Source organism: Neophocaena asiaeorientalis, unplaced genomic scaffold (genome assembly GCF_003031525.2).
Source record: "Neophocaena asiaeorientalis asiaeorientalis breed wild unplaced genomic scaffold, Neophocaena_asiaeorientalis_V1.1 scaffold597, whole genome shotgun sequence".
NCBI classification, from domain to species: domain Eukaryota; kingdom Metazoa; phylum Chordata; class Mammalia; order Artiodactyla; family Phocoenidae; genus Neophocaena; species Neophocaena asiaeorientalis.
The window spans coordinates 1,290,711-1,311,636 of NW_020172664.1; the positions used below are offsets into that span (position 1 = coordinate 1,290,711).

General features: G+C 36.9%; 1 protein-coding gene across 10 annotated transcripts in view; it reads right to left on the reverse strand.

The window, feature by feature from the left end:
- The window catches only part of EXOC6 (exocyst complex component 6), a 192,321-nt gene that overhangs the window by 58,641 nt on the left and 112,754 nt on the right, over window positions 1-20,926 (reverse strand). For all 10 annotated transcript variants that reach the window (XR_003002485.1, XM_024739500.1, XM_024739505.1 and 7 more), the window contains exon 18: window positions 17,144-17,323. Coding sequence is in view for 9 of the 10 variants with exons in the window: in XM_024739500.1 (XP_024595268.1) it covers window positions 17,144-17,323 (180 nt within the window). In the remaining variant the exon portion in view is untranslated. The remainder of the gene's footprint in view (window positions 1-17,143; window positions 17,324-20,926) is intronic.

Below are 20,926 nucleotides of genomic sequence, written 5' to 3' on the forward strand. Positions count from 1 at the left end.
TTTTTTTTTTTTTTTTTTTGCAGTAGGCGGGCCTCTCACTGTTGTGGCCTCTCCCGTTGCAGAGCACAGGCTCCAGACGTGCAGGCTCAGTGGCCATGGCTCACAGGCCTAGCCGCTCCACGACATGTGGGATCTTCCCGGACCAGGGCACGAACCCGTGTCCCCTGCATTGGCAGGTGGACTCTCAACCACTGCACCACCAGGGAAGCCCTAGCCTCATTTTTTTACATAAGAACCCAGCTTAGAGTATTAGGGCTAATATAATCATTAAAATGTACTATTTCACAACCCCAGTATGACTTAAAATTTACAAAGAAGTTGTCAGAATCACTAACAGGTTAGACAACATAGATTATTTCTGAAACAGGAGGGAAGGGGGCAGGGCACAACCTTTAAAAGAATGACAGAGCCCAAGGACACAACATAAACTGATTAGAACCAACTAGGTCCAAGATGGTGGACCAGTCGACTTCTACTAGACCTTGAGCCTCAGTATAGCTCATTGTAACACATAAGCAAGCTAAATGACACACCCACAGGCGCCATGACAGTTCCAAGGCCTACCATAAGGGTCAAAAAGTGGGTGGTAGCCCAATTCCTAGAAATCCCCACCTCTTCCCCAAAATAGCTGGAATATTCTTCCCACTCATTAGCCTATGAAATTACCCATCTCTATAAAAACTGACAACCCCCATATCCTGGTACCTTTCTTACCTTCTGAGATGGCCCACACTCTGTCTGTGGAGTGTGTTTCTCTCTAATAAATCACTTCCTACCTATCACTTTGTCGCTCACTGAATTCTTTCTGTGATGAGACATCAAGAGCCTGAGCCTCATTAAGTCCTAAGACCAGGCATGTGATCTCAGTTAAAAGACCTTGGCTTCAAGTCCCAATCTGGGTTTTGGCCAGGTTCGAGTCCTGGCCCGTGGGTTCAAGTCCCAACCTGAAGTTACAGTTTCATTTCCACATGATCATTAGTAAAATGGACAAATGTCACCCAAGCCAAGAGGTGGCTGATATATTATAAACATAGCCATGTATATATAAACAGCACAGAACAGGTCTTTGTCATTCAAGGATTTATGTTTAGGTTTCAACCTTTTAAGAATGACTCTGAGAATCCAGTACAAGTAGGGCTTCATTTGCTGAGGCACACATTTGAATTACTTGCTCTGTGAAGCAGGTATTGGGCAGGGAGGAACCACTCAGACTGAATGCAGTCAAAGTCCCAACCTCCCCAAGTCAATGTGGCTTTGCTGTCTTCTGTTAGCTGACATGGATACAGTAACTCTCGCTAAAGTCTACAGTTTTCAATTATGTTTTATACCATTTCTGAAAGAAATTACATGGCACAGCAGTATTCTCATATTTGGGAAGTTTCAAAGGTTTTGGGTATACTCATCCAGAATGTTAAGGGCTTTTTGAACACGTAACTTCACTGGGCTAAATCCTAGATTGTGGGAATGTGGCTGGGGTAAATACTGTTAGAGTCACTTCCAGTTGAGGGGGTACCTGGGATAGGAGTTTAAAAAGACTCAGGGAAATGTATCATGTGAGGGGAGGATACATATTAAAACAAAACAAAACTCATACAAAGGAGTGATGCCGAAAGCTCAGCTTCTCTGTACACCGGTGCTGAACCAAATCTCGAAGACAGAGTTTTGGGTGAAGGAGAAAAGGATAGCTTTATATGAATATTTTGCCAGGCAAAGGGGGACACAGCAGTCTCCTGCCTTGAAAAACTATGTGTCCCAACCCAGGAGGATTTGATAAGGAGTTTTACAACAATGCTTCCGAAGGGTGGGGTTGCTGACAAGACTAGGGTGTGTGTAGGGTCTCAGGTGGTCTCCTAATCCTGAAGAGCATCTGTGGTCCCTTTAATCTGGCCTCAGGTGGTTTCTTGGCTGCTCCTCCCTTGATTGGCAACTGTTCAAGTCTGCCCTTTGGAACTCCAGCAGGGTTATGGAGGCTGGAGTCTTGCCTACAAGAAATGGGGGACAAAAAAAGAGGCCTCCATGCCCGGGAGCCTCACAGGGCCCCGCTCAGTTTCAGGAGGAGGGAGCAAACAAGGTAAGTTATCTACTTACCTTTTTTTTTCTAAAGACAATCTTGCAAATGACATTCAACAATACCCTGAGAGTGAAAAATAAGTAGGTCAACTGCCCCCCTCTTGTTTCCAAACAGACAAAGGCTTTAAATCTCAATGCTACCATCTACCACACCAATTTCCATAAGAGGTAGAAAGAATTAAAACATGACAGCTTCCCTACCAAGCTTAAAGTCTCCTGAATGAAAGAAAATGAAGTGATTAAAATGTTGTTGCTTATCTTCTGAATTCCTCCCCTATGTGCAATATTCATCTAAACGTGCACTTTTGATGGGACTTTACTCTGCAAAGTCTAATCTCTTTACTTTTTGTATTACAGTATCTTGCATAAGCTTTTTATGAGTATGTATCAGCATCTTGGCCTGTTGCATTTTGTCTTCTCTACCTGACCTGCAAACATTCTGTAAATATGAATTCACCAAAGCAGTTCTACCTCTCCCATCAGCTCTATCCTCACCCTTATCCATTCCTGTCTGTTCCGTACAGGGAAGAAAAAAAAAAAAGTAGGGGCTCTCTAGCCTCACCAGACCCTGGCTTGCACAGGAAACTTCTGACTCCAACATCTTCCCTACCATCTCCTTTCTTTTTCTCCAGGGGATCTGACCTCCTTTTCGCTATCTTCATCTGCTTACAATAAAACATAAATTCCAACTCAAACAATCTCTTATCCACATATTTTAGCCTCTTTTCCTCCCCCATCTCGACTTTTGCCTATTTAACTCGGGGCGACCCTATCTGCAAAAATTCAAGTAACTTTCTAAACATGAATTCTCTGCTGCCATCTGGTAGTGAAACTGATAGTGGTACATTTTCATTTGTTTTTAATACTGAATCTTCCTGTTCAAAATGATCCTTTGCTCATAAAGCATGCATCAATGGTGTAGTTTATTTCATCTACAGCCGTTAAAGAGTAAAGTTATAGGGTATTTGTAAGTGTGCACACGCACGTATGTACTAATACTGTGTGTATTTGTATAGGCTGGGAAGAGTCCACTTTATTTTTTATTATTATTATTTTAAATTATCTATTTATTTATTTTGGCTGCACAGGGTCTTAGTTGCAGCATGCAGAATCTAGTTCCCTGACCAGGAATCAAACCCAGGCCCCCTGAACTGGAAGTGCAGAGTCTTACCCACTGGACCACCTGGGAAGTCCCAGAGTCCACTTTACTTATTTCCGTTTATATGTCCCTGTTCTGTTACAGGTCGTTCTTGTAATTCTCTCCTAGTCCACTGGCTTCCTACTAAAACTCCCATGCTGTTTCCTTCTAAAAGCCTTCTATTACTACTACTTCTTCCAACTATGCCCTGATTAAGAGCAATTCAAAATACCATTTTCTACGACCTTTGACAGCAGGGAAATATTTAAGTATGCTATGCTATATACACACATAAGACTTACAAACTTATGAAATTAAATTTCTCACCAAGATTAGTCAGCATTTAGCTAATAGAGACAGCAACTTAATACCTAAAAGGATTAAAGTTATAAAATTCAAGTATGTTCATTTTCAACTAAAAAGCAAGATTCTTTTTTTTTACAATTAACTTCCAGCAGTGAAAATAACTTAACTGTTTTATTACATTATGAAAAAGCTTAAGAAAAAATATAAATTCTATTTCTAATAGTGGGCTTTGACTGTTTTCAACTTTTTCATTTACATTTTCTCGCAAAGTTCTCTCTCTCCAATGTACTGATATACTGTCAATGGTTTGCTCTTGTTGATTTCTGTGTACTTGGAAGTAATTTATTATAAATGTATGGAAATTCAAGTGCCAAATCTTTCTAAATTTCTTATGAATATTTATCTAAAACTGATCCCAAAATCTATTCCTCCTTCTTAAATACAGGACAAGAAACAATTTGAGGGTTTTTTCTGGATGGCAGGGTTAGTTTCGCTTCTGCATTTTGAATATGCATATGGTCTATCTGCAGGAAACCTGTTAGCATGCTTAATAAGTACTTAACAACTACTACATTCATTTAATAAGCAAAAAGGTCAAGTGAAAGCATGAGGGTCTGTCTCTTCCATGAGTCAAAGTGTTTGTCCTCAGTGTTGGCAATTTGCAAGTTATTTTGGTGCCGTACATTCTTCTATTTTAATCACTCTTCAAAATTTATAGTTGCATCTAGAGAGTTGTGATATGAATTATATTATTCTTTCAAATATTTGTAATCAGTACTGATAACATCTTTACTAAATCACACTCATATTAACATTTTCTAAATTACTGTCTGTAAATAATAGACTGCAAACTTTCTCTTCAAAACTAGAAAGTATTCTATATTTGACAAATAAATTTCTTGATTCAAAAATTCTGATTTTTGCAGTGTACTTTTTTTTTTCCTGTCTGCGCTGCACAGCTTGCAGGATCTCAGTTCCCCGACCAGGGACTGAACCCAGGCCCCGGCAGTGAAAGCCCAGAATCTTAACCACTGGGCCACCAGGGAACTCCCTGCAGTATATTTTTCACACTTTTTAAACATATAAGAAAATGATTTTTGGGCTTCCCTGGTAGCGCAGTGGTTAAGAATCCGCCTGCCAATGCAGGGGACACGGGTTTGAGCCCTGGTCCAGGAAGATCCCACATGCGGCGAAGCAACTAAGCCCGTGCACCACAACTACTGAGCCTGCGCTCCAGAGCCCAAGAGCCACAACTACTGAAGCCCGTGCGCCACAATTACTGAAGCCCACGCACCTAGAGCCCGTGCTCCACAACAAGAGAAGTCACCACAATGAGAAGTCCACACACCACAACAAAGAGTAGCCCCCGTTCACCACAACTAGAGAAAAGCCCGCACACAGCAACGAAGACCCAACAGTCAAAAATAAATAAATTAAAAAAAAAAAAAGAAAATGACTTTTATAGCAGTCCATTTCTTCACTATTTCTCTCATATTAACCTTTAAAAATACTTATCAAGCACTTACTCTATGTAACACACTGCTTAGGTGCTACAGAAGATACAATGATGAGTAGATATAGTTCCTAACATAAACAGATTAAATTCCAATAGCAGAAAGAAGGCAAGTCTACAACCATAGTACAAGACAAAATATAAATAGTACCATGAAAGTGGCACAAAGTATCAACATATGGTTAAGCAGAATTAGCAAAAGCTTCATGAAAGAGGTAACATTAAAGATGTCTTTTGGAAGAGATCCATGATTTTTACAGTTATAAATGAAGACAAGATAGAAAATTGAAGCTAGATCCAGGACACAGTGAACTTTCCACTTTAAATGCCCTTGTTGAATCATGGACAGAAATGTATCAGAAAGAGGCTGAGATCATTTATTTGTTAGCCTGTGGAATTTTTACTTAATTCAGTAGATAAGTGACAGACCCTGAAGTTTTTGAATACAGAAAATAAGATTAAACTGTGCTTTGGAAAGGATTATCTGGCTTTGATATGTAGAATGAACTGCAATAAAGAGAGACTATTGGCAGAGATTAATTAGAAGACAATTACAATAATCAAAATTTGAACTTCGATAATAGAAATAAGAACAGAACGGACAAAATATAGGTTAGGAACATTTAAATTTCAAATGCTAGATGAGATTTTTTAAAAAATAAGAATAATTTTCGATATCTATACTTAAACAACATTTGAGTTCTTATTTTGGCCGTCAAGAGCTTATAATTGGAGGTGGAAAGGATGAACAAATACAATAAAAAGCAAAATGTGATGAAGCCATTAAAAAAGGGTAGAAGCTAAGGCAATTCAGGAGAACAATACTAGGCTCAGAGTGAAAAAGAAACATTTGCATTGGGTCATGAACCACACTGTGTTATGCACTGAGTTGGATTTTTAGAAGTATAAGTGTTGTAGAGAAAAAGCATTCAGGAAAAGCATAAATAGTCTTACAAACAAGTAATAATAACAGCTAATTGTTTTTGAGTGTTTATTTTATGCCAGGCACTTTTCTAAACATTTCATGTTATACTACCTCATTTAACCCTCACAAAAATCTACAGGCTATACACTCTTATTGAACTCATTTGCAGATAAGGAAAATATCTCCAAAGTGTGGCCTGTCATGCATGAGGTGACCACAAAGAGCTTTCCCAAAGCACTGCCCTCACCACAGACACATCATGATATTAACTTTCACAATCAAGTCCCAGAGACTCTTGACTGCTTCACCAAAACTACTAGTATTATCTTCAAACTTTGGTTTCCATAAAACTACAAATGTAACAGGAACACTGCCAAAACAATTAGAATTTACCATAAACACCTATGCAGAGAAAAATAAGCCTGCAGAAAGTTCATTATTTTCTAATTCGCATGCTAGCTTTAGCTTGTATCTACTTACCGACATGGCTGCGTGATCATTGCTGTTAGTCTGAGAAGGAAGTCAGACAGGCAATCAAATAAAAAAGGAAAATGTATTCCAATAACGACAGAAGCGGTGTTTAAAGTAGCAAAGCAAAATACACTATAAGACAAGCAAGCTGACTGTGTGCTGCTATAATTTAAAGGCATTAATCAATCACATAAATGTGACTATCATTTTATTTTGAAGATTTACAGGTGAGTTTTTACACCCACACTAATCAGATAAATCCTCCTCCAAACTTTTGTCTACCTAATTAAGTTGTCTAGTCAGCATTAAAATACTGAGAACTTTAGCAGTTACTAAATGTCTGCTGAACCAGCAAATACAGAAAACACCAGCCCATTGAAAGGGTTCTTTCCTGGAGAACAGTTATTCTCAAATTTTAAGCAAAAATAGGTAGATTTCTAAGCTCCAGAAATTTTAGTTCAATTAGGTCTAGAGGCAAGCACTGGAATCTGAATTTTTAACAAGTATCTCTCCCAAGTGATTTTAATACAAAAAGAAATAAAATGTCTATTTCTTTACACATAGAAAATTATACTGAATAAATGACTCTGAAGATGCTTAGAAAGGATAAGCCACTATGCTTCCACATACTCTAATGCAGCTTAAAATAAATTACTCAAGGAAAGATGGCACACTAAATCATCTTACAATTAAGCATTTAAATATATTTTCTCCCCTAAGAAGTGACAAGTCAAAGCAAAAACCAAATCATTGGTCTTAATTTAAATACATATCAGCCCCTGCTGAAGTTTTGTACTAAATACATGGTACTGGCTTATTCTTTTAAGATATTAAGAACTAAATTAGTTAAATATTAATTCCTTAAAATAATAATGATTAATAAAATTAAGTTTAAGGAGCCTTAAAATACTGTTTTTTAAATGATCTAATTTACTTTTCAAATTCCAGTAATAAACTATGTAATATTTAAGCACTACTTTTTTTTTTTTAGAAAAAGATATTTACCCAGAAACATGGATTTAACCTTATTATATTAGGTCAATGAAACTCAAAATCTATTTATTAGTGGCAGTTGAACATCTGGTATAGCCTACACCAAAGGTGGCCCTCCATATGGGAAGTTGTCCTCTTCGCCAAACATACAATGAGTAAAGGAGAAACCATAAGCAGAAATGGAGGAAGAACTAGCCAGGCAGATTATTGCAATTAACCCCAGTAAGCAGTGGGCTGGCAGCTGTGTTAGCCAGACCATTCTTCTAGAAGACTGGACTAGACTCTAGATAATCTCTAAGTCCTTTCTAGATTTAACTTCCAATAAATTTTCTTTGGAATAGTAAAATTATCCCATCACCACAGTTATTTTTTTTTTTTTTTTTTTTTTTTGTTTGGTTGGGTTTTTTTTTCTCTTTTTTTTTATGAACCCGTGTCCCCTGCATCGGCAGGCGGACTCTCAACCACTGCGCCACCAGGGAAGCCCACCACAGTTATTTTATTCAACTATTTTCCCCAAAATCTTTCAAATTGTATGTAAAGGTATAAAATTGTATGTGAGATATAAAAGTCATAGAGTCAAGATGAAATTTAGCTAAGATTTAGTAACTCAGTCAATAAAAGTCAGTCAACAACATTTAACACATGAACACCATGTAAGTCATAAGACTTGTGATGTTTTCATCATTGCTCACATTATACAATTTTTGTATGTTATAGTCAATAAATCATCAGATCAATATTATATGTTATCATTATTATTTAAAAATTAATACACCAATAAGAAAAGACAATTTGTAAGCATATATATATACAATAAATATGTGGTTATGTTTTCATTTGATAAGGAAAGCACTAAAATGTATTCAACGCTACCTATGTCACAATTAAAAAAATACAACCTTTTTTGTATTTGTTTGTTTGTTTGTTTATTTTTTTGTGGTACACGGGCCTCTCACTGTTGTGGCCTCTCCTGTTGCGGAGCACAGGCTCTGGACGCACAGGCTCAGTGGCCATGGCTCACGGGACCAGCCGCTCCGCAGCATGTGGGATCCTCCCAGACCAGGGCACAAACCCGTGTCCCCTGCATCGGCAGGCGGACTCTCAACCACTGCGCCACCAGGAAAGCCCCTTTTTTGTATTTTTAATACAATTCTTTCTTGTGTCACATAAAAGGGTGATTAAAGCCTATGATTGTATTTTGACTATTAAAGTTCTCCTTAGCAGTTTTCAGTGAAGTCAAAGGACATGTACATTTATATACTTAACTCAGGAAAAAAGTATGAACCAAAGAACATAAAAAGGAAGAGTTAAATGAGAAAGTAAGGTACCAGAATGAATAAATCGGAGTTTAGGTTGGGATTTTACAGCTGTATAACACTTAAAAACAAATTTTAGATATGGGGACCTCAGAGATGGACTCATCCAATCACTTTACTTCAAAGAGAAGGAAACAAGTTGTTCAAAATCTAGATGGTAGACTAAGCTTATGTGTTTGCTTCCCATTGATCCTGAGATATAAGTGATACAAAAAGCACAGAATTACAAAAGGAATAAAATATTTAACAACAGAGAAAATGAAGGTGTATGGAGGAATTCATCAAGGGATATTTTCTAGAAGACAGAAAGCTGATTAAATAGAGAAGAGAAAGCAACTGCCCATTATATGCTACCAGGGAACTACAGCGGAGCTGGGAGTCAGCTGTGCATTAGAGAGAGGTCCAGCTGTGCATACGAGAGAGGACAGAAATAAGAAATGGGATGGAAAACAGGGAGAGTAACTGAAGATTTCTGAAACAACTGTGCCAGTGATCCCCTAACTACAGAGCACAAGCATTTTCCATAATGACAGAACTTTTAAGGGGAGAGCTGAGGCTCTGGGTATAGGTGGAAAGAGAGAGAGCAGGAAGGAGGGAGGGGGGAAAAAGCCCTCCTCATTCTGGCACAGTGTCATGACAGTGGAAAGAGAGGCAGAAAAGGCTACACAATTTGTGGAGCTCAGTGCAAAATGGAAATGTGGGGTCTCTTGTTCAAAAATTATTAAGAATTTCAAGACGCCAGCAGAGGACCGACCCACATGCAGGACCCTTCTAAACTCGAGACCCTGTGCAACAGCACAGGTTACACATCCATGAAGTCAGCCCTGAAGAGAGGAAACCACAATCTCATGGATAGCTCCATACCTGCTCACTCTAAGGTGAAGAATTCTAGGCAAAATGCCTCCCAAATTAAAAAAAAATTCCAATCAGATTCCTACTAAGGGGAAAAAAAACTATAAAAAAATAGGGTATTTATACAGTAGCAGAGTAAACCTTTATCAGCGTTCCAGGTCCTCTTTGTTAAAAGAGAATGAGAAAAACAAAGAAACAAAAAGCCTATTCGAGAGTAATAGAGATAATTCAAGAAACAGAAAATACCTTCTTTAAAAAACCCTCTAATACCTCAGGGAGGTTTGAAAGATATATCCATTAAAAAAAAAGAGAGAGAACAGTATTCTAGGAAAAAGGAACACTTTTAAAACAGAAGTGATTCCTTAAAAATTAAAAAATACAACTAATAAAATATTCTCTAGAAGTACTGAAAATAAAATTTAGAAATTCTCCCAAAACAGGGAACAAAAAAAGATAAAGAGATAGGAAATGAAGGAAAGGATAATAGATATAGAAGACCAATCTAGTTAATGAGAGTCCAAGAAAGAGAATAGAAAAGTAGGGGGAAGAAAATTATCTAAAAAATAATAAAAGAGAATTTTCCTGTGCTGAATTTCTGCTTTGATAGAAAAGGACCACTGAGTAAAGAGCTAAGTGAATGAAATAAAAGCTTACATCTCCACACATCCCGTGACATTTTAGAATATTAAGGAATAAAAAACAGATCCTGAAACCTGGATGCCAGAAGACAATGGAGGAATGCAATAAAAATTGTCAGAGAAAAACCATTCAACCTAGAATTATTATAACCAGCTAAACTATCAATCAAACATGAGGACAGAAGAAGGTATTTCATGATATGCAAGGACTTAAATAGGAGGAAATTACTGTTTAGCAAGCAGTTTAGCAAAACCAACCAGTGAAGCAAAAAAAGCCATGCAGAATCCAGGAAACAGTTCCCAACTCCGGACAGCAGAGAAGGAAAGTCCTAGGTTTACAGCTACACAGAAATTCTAGAGAGCAACTGGTACAAAGTAGAGACAGAGGTCTCTGTAGCTGTCAGAAAATAGCAGATGAAGAACTGATAGAGTGAAGGGTAGGGAGGCTAATGCCTTTACCTTACATAGAAGAGAATTAAGATACTGACTAAAGAAAAGGAACAAAAAATCAGAGTATAACCATTTTATATAAAGAAATGATAAACAGAAGAAATAAAATAAAATGTAACAATGAATGGAAGAAAAAGGGGTAAGCAAGAGTTTGCTATATGTGCCTTATCTTTCACAGTAGGAACTAACAGACATTCTCTTTTTAAGACAACCATCAGAAGAAATGAAAACATATGGTGAAATGGTAGCCTGGGGCTTGGCGGGTACAGGGGGAGGAGGTTATTTTCCATCTCAGACCCTTCTGGACTACTTGATTTATTATCATGTACACAAATTAACTGAAATAAAAGTATATTAAAACAAAACAACCTTTATTTTCAGTTCTATGAAATAAAACAGACATTAGCAAATTAATCCAGAGACTGAATGATTTGTCTACTTCCATAATGCTGGTTAATTGGAAGAATCTGGCCTAGACCCCAAATCTCAGAACTATCTTCTATAGTGCTGCATCTTCAGAAAAAAATTCTTAAGGAGAATGGTTTTAAAAGTTAGACACTATCCATTTCTGGCTAAATCATGCATCTTCATTTATTGGATATATATATTTGTTTCTCACTTACAGAAAGCATATTTTTTTAACTACTTATGGAAATAAAAAATGCAAATTAAAAATTCAGTGGCACCAGATTCATCATTTACATATATCCCTTAGTGGTTGTAAATCAATAAAACATCTTTACTGAAACAAATACATAACTAGCATTTATGAAAGAAAGAAATGCTGAGTGTTCTTTCCAGCAGCAGATCAGTGCTGGGTCTTTAGGTGGTACTGTATTCACAGTAAAAGGTTACTGAGTTCCATTTGGCAGTCATGAATTACTAGATAACTTCAACTTGCTCAACAATTTCTTCTATTTATAGACTTGTAAGGGGTGAATGAATGTTGAATGCTTTTAAAAATTCTTCTGGTTTTAAATTTTCTAGCTAATATAAAATCTTATTTAAAAAAACACACAAAAAAAAAAAAAAAACACAAAGCTTACAAATTAGGCTTAAAAATAAGTGTCATAAATGCATAGAAAAAGATGACTTGTAGAATACATGCCAAAATGTTAACAGTGGTTATCTTTTTACAAGATAGCAGCAGGTAATTTTTATTTTCTTCTATACTTAGCAATACTTTCTAGTTGTCAGGGAAAAAATTATTAGAAACAAGAAGGGTCACTTACACATTTGAAGTAGTAAAAATTGATGATTCCAAGAGTACTGATTTGGGGATAAAATAATATTTATTCCATATACTAATCATACTTCACTGGCATTAGCTAGCATCTGACCATTAGCCACTGTAAGCACTGCCGTCAAGCTATAATAATTATTCAAATAAACATGCTTTATCGTGAGTATCTTTCACAATTAATGAAGTTTTTAAAATGTCTATATAATGCAAAAGTATAGAACTCAAAGCTAAATAATATCAAGCTAAAAATGTAGGCATAAATACAAGGAAAAAAGGCGAAAAGATATTAAAACTAATACTATAAGGGCCTTAAAACAACAGAGGAGGGCTTCCCTGGTGGCGCAGTGGTTGAGAGTCCGCCTGCCGATGCAGGGGACACGGGTTCGTGCCCCGGTGCGGGAAGATCCCACATGCCGCGGAGCGGCTGGGCCCGTGAGCCATGGCCGCTGAGCCTGCGCGTCCAGAGCTTGTGCTCCGCAACGGGAGAGGCCACAACAGTGAGAGGCCCACGTACCACCAAAAAAAAACACCAAAATCCCACAGAGGAAGAAATGAGAAGGAAAGATAAAACTAACATTTATTAACAGTACCTTTATGTCAAGCACCCTGCCAGTCAACTATTTTACACACGGTTTTAATTCATCCTGATAGTCCTATGGGAAAAATGGATTCTGCCCATTTTGCAGAAGGAAAGGGGCTCAGAGAGGTTAAGCAGCTTCAGGATTCCAGAGCCAATAAATTAAAAAGCTAAGGCTCAAACATAAGTCCTTCTAACTCTAAAGACCACCCTGTGCTCTCCTTCCTTCATCACCTGGTCCCTAAGAACAGTAACAGATAAATGGGTCTAGCTCTGAGTCATAAAATGGCAAGTTCCCTTGAGGCAGATAATATATTTAGCAGGGCAGCTTAACATCATTATTATAAATACTGCCTTTTAGCTTGCTGTTAATTCCTATGGCCAGTAGAGAGCCTGGCTTCTCTGCTAGAGCACAGGGAAATGCAGATGAGGAGATAATTTAACATGGAAGCAAGGAAGCTCTTTACTTTTCCATCCTCTGCATAGGCTTGCACTGGCTGACTCTTAAGAGAAACAGGTGAGGGAAGTAATATACCAATACTCTCATGCATCCAACCCCAGAGATAGGAGGTATTTAAAGGAGACATTACTGGTGATCTTCCAAATCCTGCAGCTTTCTACCACAACCACAGTGTAGTAGAAAAGAGAAAACAATAAAGTTCTTTCTCTGGGCTCCATCAAAACCATTATTATCCATTAACTTCTATTGTTCTCATACCCTGTGAGCAGAGAACAAAATTCTATTAGGTGGATTATAACTTTTCTAGAACCAATGGAACTTTTACTACGCAATGTGGTCAGCAACTACATATCATGACTACCTTTAATGGAGAAAATATTCTTTTGTAACAATGGTAGGGACTGACAAAAAATAAATATGCAATGAAGCTAAGAATGGAGCTTTTAAACTAAAAGTCTTAGGTACTTTTTAGGGTCGGGGGCAAGAGAGTCATCTTTATCTCACAGAACCTACTTCTCTGTCCAATTATTTGCAGTACTGGCACTATTTGCACTATTTGAAAGAGTGACCCTTGGTTTCATAGCTCCCATTGACTCAAAATCATGGAATTGTTTATTAACACTGCCAAAACCAACAATCATGGAGCCAAAACTAGCTCCCCCATGTAATTCCTCATGTCTATACATGGACAAGCTGATCGACTTGGGACTGACTGTGATAAATAAATATCTTCTGAAGATTCTTTTAGTTTGAAAGAGTCCAAAACTGGCCCCTCTTTCTATTTGGGTACAAAGGTAACCTGAAGACAAGGATTTATTTTCAGCTTAAAACATTTAAATAAAAATGGTAGCTTATATAATGCCATATGTTGCTTAGAAAAATAATACATTTAATAACATTGCCTCTGTTCTTTGCTTGAAAGAACACAAACTAACTGGATATTTTATACAATTTCAGGATTTCAGAGAATTAATACACTAAGCCATAATATAATTATCAATCTTGCTAAAATTTACCATAGGCAATAATTTAATATTTTTGCTTGGGAATTATACTTTTAGTTCATCCCTTGAATAAGAATATACTGTTGTTAGTACCATTTTTTTCTTTTCCTAGCTGTAAACTATAATTTTCTTATTTGGTCATATACTACATTTATTGTTGGTCTACATTGTATAAAAGTGTATTTTCTTTGCAGAAAAACCCATGTTAGATGACATAAACATCCAAAATGGCACACAAAGATTCACCTAAAACTATACAAAATATCATAATAGATCAGATGAGTGACAGGAATCTGTCATTCTCAATGTCACCAGAGTATGTCCTATGAAAAAGCAGGATTTCCCTCTAGATGTCAGTCTCCTGAGGTGAGCCATTAACCCAAAACATTTCTAACATATAACCTCTCTTAATCTTACCCTAGTTATGCACAAAATCCCTACCCATCATCTCATGTCAACCTGTGAAGCAGATACTGCAACGATAGAAACATGATGTGTGTGTATCTTGTGTATGTGTGCACACATGTGCATGTGTTTATTCTTGAGGATTGGTTTTGGCTAGAAGCACGGAGATTTACATTGACAAGGTGAATTCAAATTAATTCAACAATTATTTAATGCATACTTTTTTGAAATTAATTGATATAAGAATTATACACACACACACACACACACACACACACACACACACACCCATACAGGTTCCCTTTTTCAACTCAAGGACAACAGTGAGGAATATAGTATCATCCCTGGGTAAGCTTCTAAAAGTTCTTTGGCACAAATCCACTGTTAAAATCTCTTTAAGAAATTCTTCTATTTATTTTTTAGCAACACCTTCCTTCAACTATTCTAAGTGGCCCTTTGATGGGGAAAGAATGAAGGGTGAGGAGAATAACATTTTTTTTTTTTTTCATTTTAAACAAGGGAGATGGTTGGAAGCAGTTGGGTAGGCTCCATATTAAACTTTTTTGTGTCTAGCTACATCTTATCATGAGATTATAAAAAGGTCAAAATTTCTCCCTATTTTATTTGTACAAAACTATTCCATTCACATTTTAACAGTAGTTCTTTTGTTAAATATACCTAATGAGAGAATGTGCACCCTACCATCATCTCTTTGATCTTTGCCTTCCTTTTTTTTTTTTTCCCTTTGGTCGCACCGTGTGGCTTGTGGGATCTTAGCTCCCCAACCAGGGACTGAACCTGGGCCCTCAGCAGTGAAAGCATGGAGTCCTAACCACCAGACTGCCAGGGAATTCCCTTTGCATCCCTCTTCTGAAGAATCCAGTGTTTCAGCCTATTCACGCTCAAATATCCCTGTTGCATCGTTTTTTTTAATGTTTCATCAACAGATTATTCAAGATATAGATGCACTATGACTATATATTAGTATAGAACAATGTTCCTATTTTACTTTTAACCTCTAGCCTAAAAATATCCAATAATTTCTTGGCCTCTTCTGATAAGAAAAGGCATTGATTATATTGACTTTCATAAAAACTACTCCTATTAGAGTTTATTTCTATTTAAGCCTGTGCTGTCAACTTCAGGGTTTTGTTTTGGGTTTGGTAGAAAGAGAGTTGTAGTTATTTGGGTTAAAAAGTAAAACAAATTAAAATTTCAAATAACTGACTAAAGAGGTATCATGATCCCTGATTTCAAACTATACTACAAAGCCACAGTAATCAAAACATGGTATTGGTACAAAAACAGACACACTGTTCAGTGGAACATAATAGAGAGTCCAGGAATAAACCCACACATACATGGACAACTAATTTACAACAAAGAGGCCAAGAACATACAGTGGGGAAAGGAGAATCTTTTCAATAAATGGTGTTGGGAAAACTGGGCAGCCACATGCAAAAAAATGAAACTAGACCACTATCTTATACCATATACAAAAATTAACTCAAAATGGATTAAAGACTTGAAACTATAAAATTTCTGTAAGAAAACATAGGAGGTAACCTCCTTGACATTGGTCTTAGCCATGTTTTTTAGATCTGACTCCAAAGGTAAGAGAAACAAAAGCAAAAATAAATGTGCCACATGAAACTAAAAAGCTTCTGCACAGTGAAGGAAACCATCAACAAAATGAAAAGGCAATGGGAGAAGATATTTGCAAATCGTATACCCAATAAGGGGTTAATATCCAAGATATATAAAGAACTCACACAACTCAACAACAAAAAAACAAATAGCTGAAAAACTGGACAGAAGATCTGAATAGATATTTTTCTAAAGACGACATACAGATGGCCAACAGGCACAAGAAAAGATGTTCAACATCACTAATCATCAGGAAAATGCAAATCAAAACTTCAATGAGATATCACCTCACATTTATTAGAATGGCTATTATCAAAACAACCAGAAATAATAAGTATTGGAGAAAATGTGGAGAAAAGGGAACCCTCATATGCTGTTGGTGACAATGTAAACTGGTGCAGCCCCTATGGAAAACAGTAGGGAGAGTCCTCAAAAAATTAAAAGTAGAACTGCCATATGATCCAGCTGTTCTAGTTCTGCATATTTATTTGGAGAAACAGGAAGACACAGATTTGAAAGTATATGCACCCCTATGATCACTGAAGCATAACTAATAATAGCCAAGATATGAGAACAACCTAAGGGTCCATCAATGGATGAACAGATAAAGAAAATGTAGCACATGTATACAACAGAATGCTATACAGCTATAAAAAAGAAAGAAATTTTGCCATTTGTGACAACATGGATGGACCTTGAGAGTATTATGCTAAGTGAAATAAGTCAGATGGAGAAAGACAAATACTGTATATTGCATTTGTATGTGGAATCAAACAAAATAAAGACAAACTCAAAGATACAGAGAATAGATTGGTGGTTACCAGAGGGGTAGGGGTCGGGGGAAGGGTGAAGTGGGTGAAGGGGATGGTAACTAGACTTATGGTGGTGGTCACTGTAGTGTATAAAATATTGATTTATAATGTTATACATCTGAAATTTATATAAATGTTATATACCAATTTTTACTCAATAAAAAATGGCTAAGATTCTTCACAAATTGATTTATAAAAATAGAAAAGAAATATTCAAGCTAGGAAGTTGGTTTAAACAAGTAAGCCTCCAACTAAAATTGAATTCTAAAATATACTTCAGAAAGCAAAATTATAACAATTTTTTGAAATTTTTTTATACTTACAGGCAAATGAGTAAACACTTGAAAGATGCTTCTCAAAAAATTAATAAGATCCATTAAGTAACCACTAGCTCTTCCATCTGGCTCAGACATTGTCCAGTCATAATCAGCAAGCTGAACAAATTCATCAATTTTCTGATTAAGTTTGGTATATATTTCTCCTTCTGCTGCATGTCGGGCATCCTGACAGGAGACAACATAAAAAGTAAGAAACAGTTATAGAAGCAGTTAATAAAACAAGTTTTCTTAAAATTCTAAATTTTGTTTTTTATTTTTCTTTGGTCTAACATTTTAAATATTTATTCAAAGTCCAAGAAAACTGTTGGATTTTTGGCTGGAAGTACTCTATTTATTTGAGTAGATATCACTTTTTTCCAACCTTACTATCACCTTTTTTGTCTTTATCTGGTAGTAGAACTTATTAGTTATCAATTCTGAATTGTTCTCACAGCTCTAAGAAATGGAAAACGGAAGTTGTCAAGAATGCAGAAGACCACTCCCATCTGTTGACTCACTGAGGGAAATTAAGTTGGACCATCACAGAAGAAATGAAACTTACTGGTGTTTTGAGTCAAATAGCCCCCCACCCCCACCGCTGCCTGCAAAATAGTTAACTTCTCAAAGGAGGAGAAAAGAAACAAAGGGAGTGATGCAAAAATAGCCGAGTAAGGATATACAAACATTTTCTGATCCATAAAAGCATCAAGAAAACTAGCAAAAGTTGTCAAAAATCAATTTTTCTAGAAGTCTGGAAATTAATTCAAAACTTGTAGCAATTCAAGCAGCATTATTCATGAAAAATTTCTGAATCTTGTTAAGGAAACAAGCTTTGTGATGTTTTGATGTGCCCCATTTCCACTCTCCTTGCCCGGGTCCAGTTCCACAGTATCCTTGAAAATCAACATCCCACAACTGTGGTGCAAACCAGCAGCCTGTCAGTGAACAAAGTGGGGCAGAATGGACTGGAGCTCCTTCAAAGCCACATTCCCAGAAAATTATTTGACCTATCTGGTGGTTCCCTGGACGACATCACTTGAAGAGATGTCTTTATATGACCTAAACTGGTGATTGTCCAGAGCAGAAAGCCTTTTTCTTGGGGGCATTTGTTAAAAACAATTATAGGCAATTGTTTAACATTACAGATACCTCAGGTGGTAGATAACAGCTAGGGTATACAATAAGCTAACCAAAAAGCTTAAAAGGAAAAACTGGGGAATGAGATGTCCATAGATGGCTTTGAAAAGCTCTGACATATTCCTGGGAACCTAGAAGACTATGTACATGCGTAGGGCTGTTCACCTGCTCAGGAAAGACCTGAGAAAGCTCTAAGCTCTCATTTACAGCTGACCCTGAAGCTCTGTGCAAGCAGGAAGTGAAGGCTAATGCAGAGTTATCAAATGCCTGATTGCTGAAGGCATGCCCCAATACACACAGAGAGTTCCTTAGCAAAGACTGGGAGACTGATTGGTTCCAGGTTTTTAAGGAAATCTATGTCCAATCATTAGCTGGCCACTAAGCTAACCAAGCAGAGACTTAAGTGGCCACACACAACAAAAAATACAGACTTTACAGAATTAATTCAGAGAAGTCATGAAACAACCAACCAACCACCAAGAAGAAACAACAAACTTTGAGGAGAGAAGAGAATCTGACTTCCAGAATTGCCACATTACATTATTTAATTAATTTATTTATTTAAAAAATATTATTGGAGTATAGTTGATTTACAACGTTGTGTTAGTTTCAGGTGTAGAGCAAAGTGAATCAGTTATACATATACATATATTCACTCTTTTTTAAGATTCTTTTCCCATATAGGCTATTACAGAGTATTAAGTAGAGTCTCCTGTGCTATACAGTAGGTTCTTATTAGTTATCTATTTTACTATTAGTAGTGTGTATATCTCAATCCCAATCTCCCAATTTATCCCTGCGCCCCCTTATCCCCTGGTAATCATATGTTTGTTTTCTACATCTGTGACTCTACTTCTGTTTTGCAAATAAGTTCATTTGTACCTTTTTTTTTTTGTACCTTTTTTTTTAGATTCCACATATAAGCGAAATCATATATTTGTCTTTCTCTGTCTGACTTACTTCACTTAGTCTGTCAATCTCTAGGTCCATCCATGTTACATTATTTTAAATGTCCCGTTTTCAACAAAATTTACAAGTTACACAAAGAGACAAGAAACTATGAGACACTGGTCTATAAGACAAAGGTTTAAAATCAGCTATTTAAAATAACCAAAGAACTAAAGGAAAATATGAGAACAATACCTCACAAAATTGACTATAAATTAAGAGACAGAAATTACTTTTAAAAAAGAAGAACCTGGGCTTCCCTGGTGGCGCAGTGGTTGAGAATCTGCCTGCCAATGCAGGGGACATGGGTTCGAGCCCTGGTCTGGGAAGATCCCACATGCCGCGGAGCAGCTGGCCCCATGAGCCACAATCTGCAGTTGAAAAATACAATAAATGAAATGAAAAAGTCATTACAGGGGTTCAACAGCAAATCTGAGTAGGCAGAAGACAAAGAAGATTAGATCAACAATATCAACCAGCTAGACCTAACAGACATCTACTAAACATTCAACTCAACATTAGCAGACCATGCATTATTCTCAAGTGAACGTAGGACACTATCCAGAACAGAGCATACGTTAGGTCATAAAACAAACCTTTAAAGTACTGAAATCATACAAAGTATGCTCTCTGACCACAACGGAATGGAATTAGAAATTAATAATAGAAGGCGCTGGAAAATTCACAAATACATGGAAGTTAAACAAGAGACTCCAATAAATAACTAATGGGTCAAAGAAGAAATCATGATCAAAATCAAAAACTACTTTGAGAGACTTCCCTGGTGGTCCAGTGGTTAAGACTCAGCGCTTCCACCGCAATGGGCGCAGATTCGATGTGGTCGGGGAAGTTCCACATGCCACACAGTGAGGCCAAGAAAATAAACAAACAAAAAACAAAAAATACTGCGATAAACAAAAATAAAAGCACACTATCAAAATGTACAGGATGCAATGAAAGACGTGCTTAGAGAGAAATTTATAGCTATACATGCCTATATTATAAATGAAGAAAGATCTCACATCAATAACCTAAACTTCCAACTTAAGAAGCTCGAAGAAGAAATAAGAGTTGTGGGTTCTCACTTAGACAGCGGCACTCTGACAGAACAGCATGAGGGATGTTGGGGGACTGAAGATTAGGCATTGTGTCTTTTGGAACCAAGGCAAAAGATCTTCACGCCTATGCTTCTCTTTTAAAGGATCACACAGACTTGGACAAAAAGCATTTTGAAAGTTAAAACTAGAACAATCTCTGCCTTTCTCTCAGTCTTTTTTTAGACTGTAAAAGGCTCTGGAATTCCTTTTATCACCTTAAGGAGGGTGGACAACTTGCCACTCTGGCTAGTAGAGCTGAGAGCGAGATTTAATTTGATGGTGGCTGGGGGCAGTGGTGGTGGTGGTTTGTGATATTTCTGGCAAAACTAATACTTATTGGGAATTCCCTGGCAGTCGAGTGGTTGGGACTCTGAGCTTTCACTGCCGAGGGCACAGGTTCAATCCCTGGTCGGGGAACTAAGATCCCACAAGCCACACATCACAGCCAAAAAGAAAAAAACAACAACTAATATTTATTTAGATTCATATCTTGACTAAGAAGAGACCTAAGTATCACTCACCATTATCAGTCCCATAATATATTTGCATACAGCTTAACCTAATATATCATTTATATCATGTCTATGAATAACAGCAGTACAAAGAC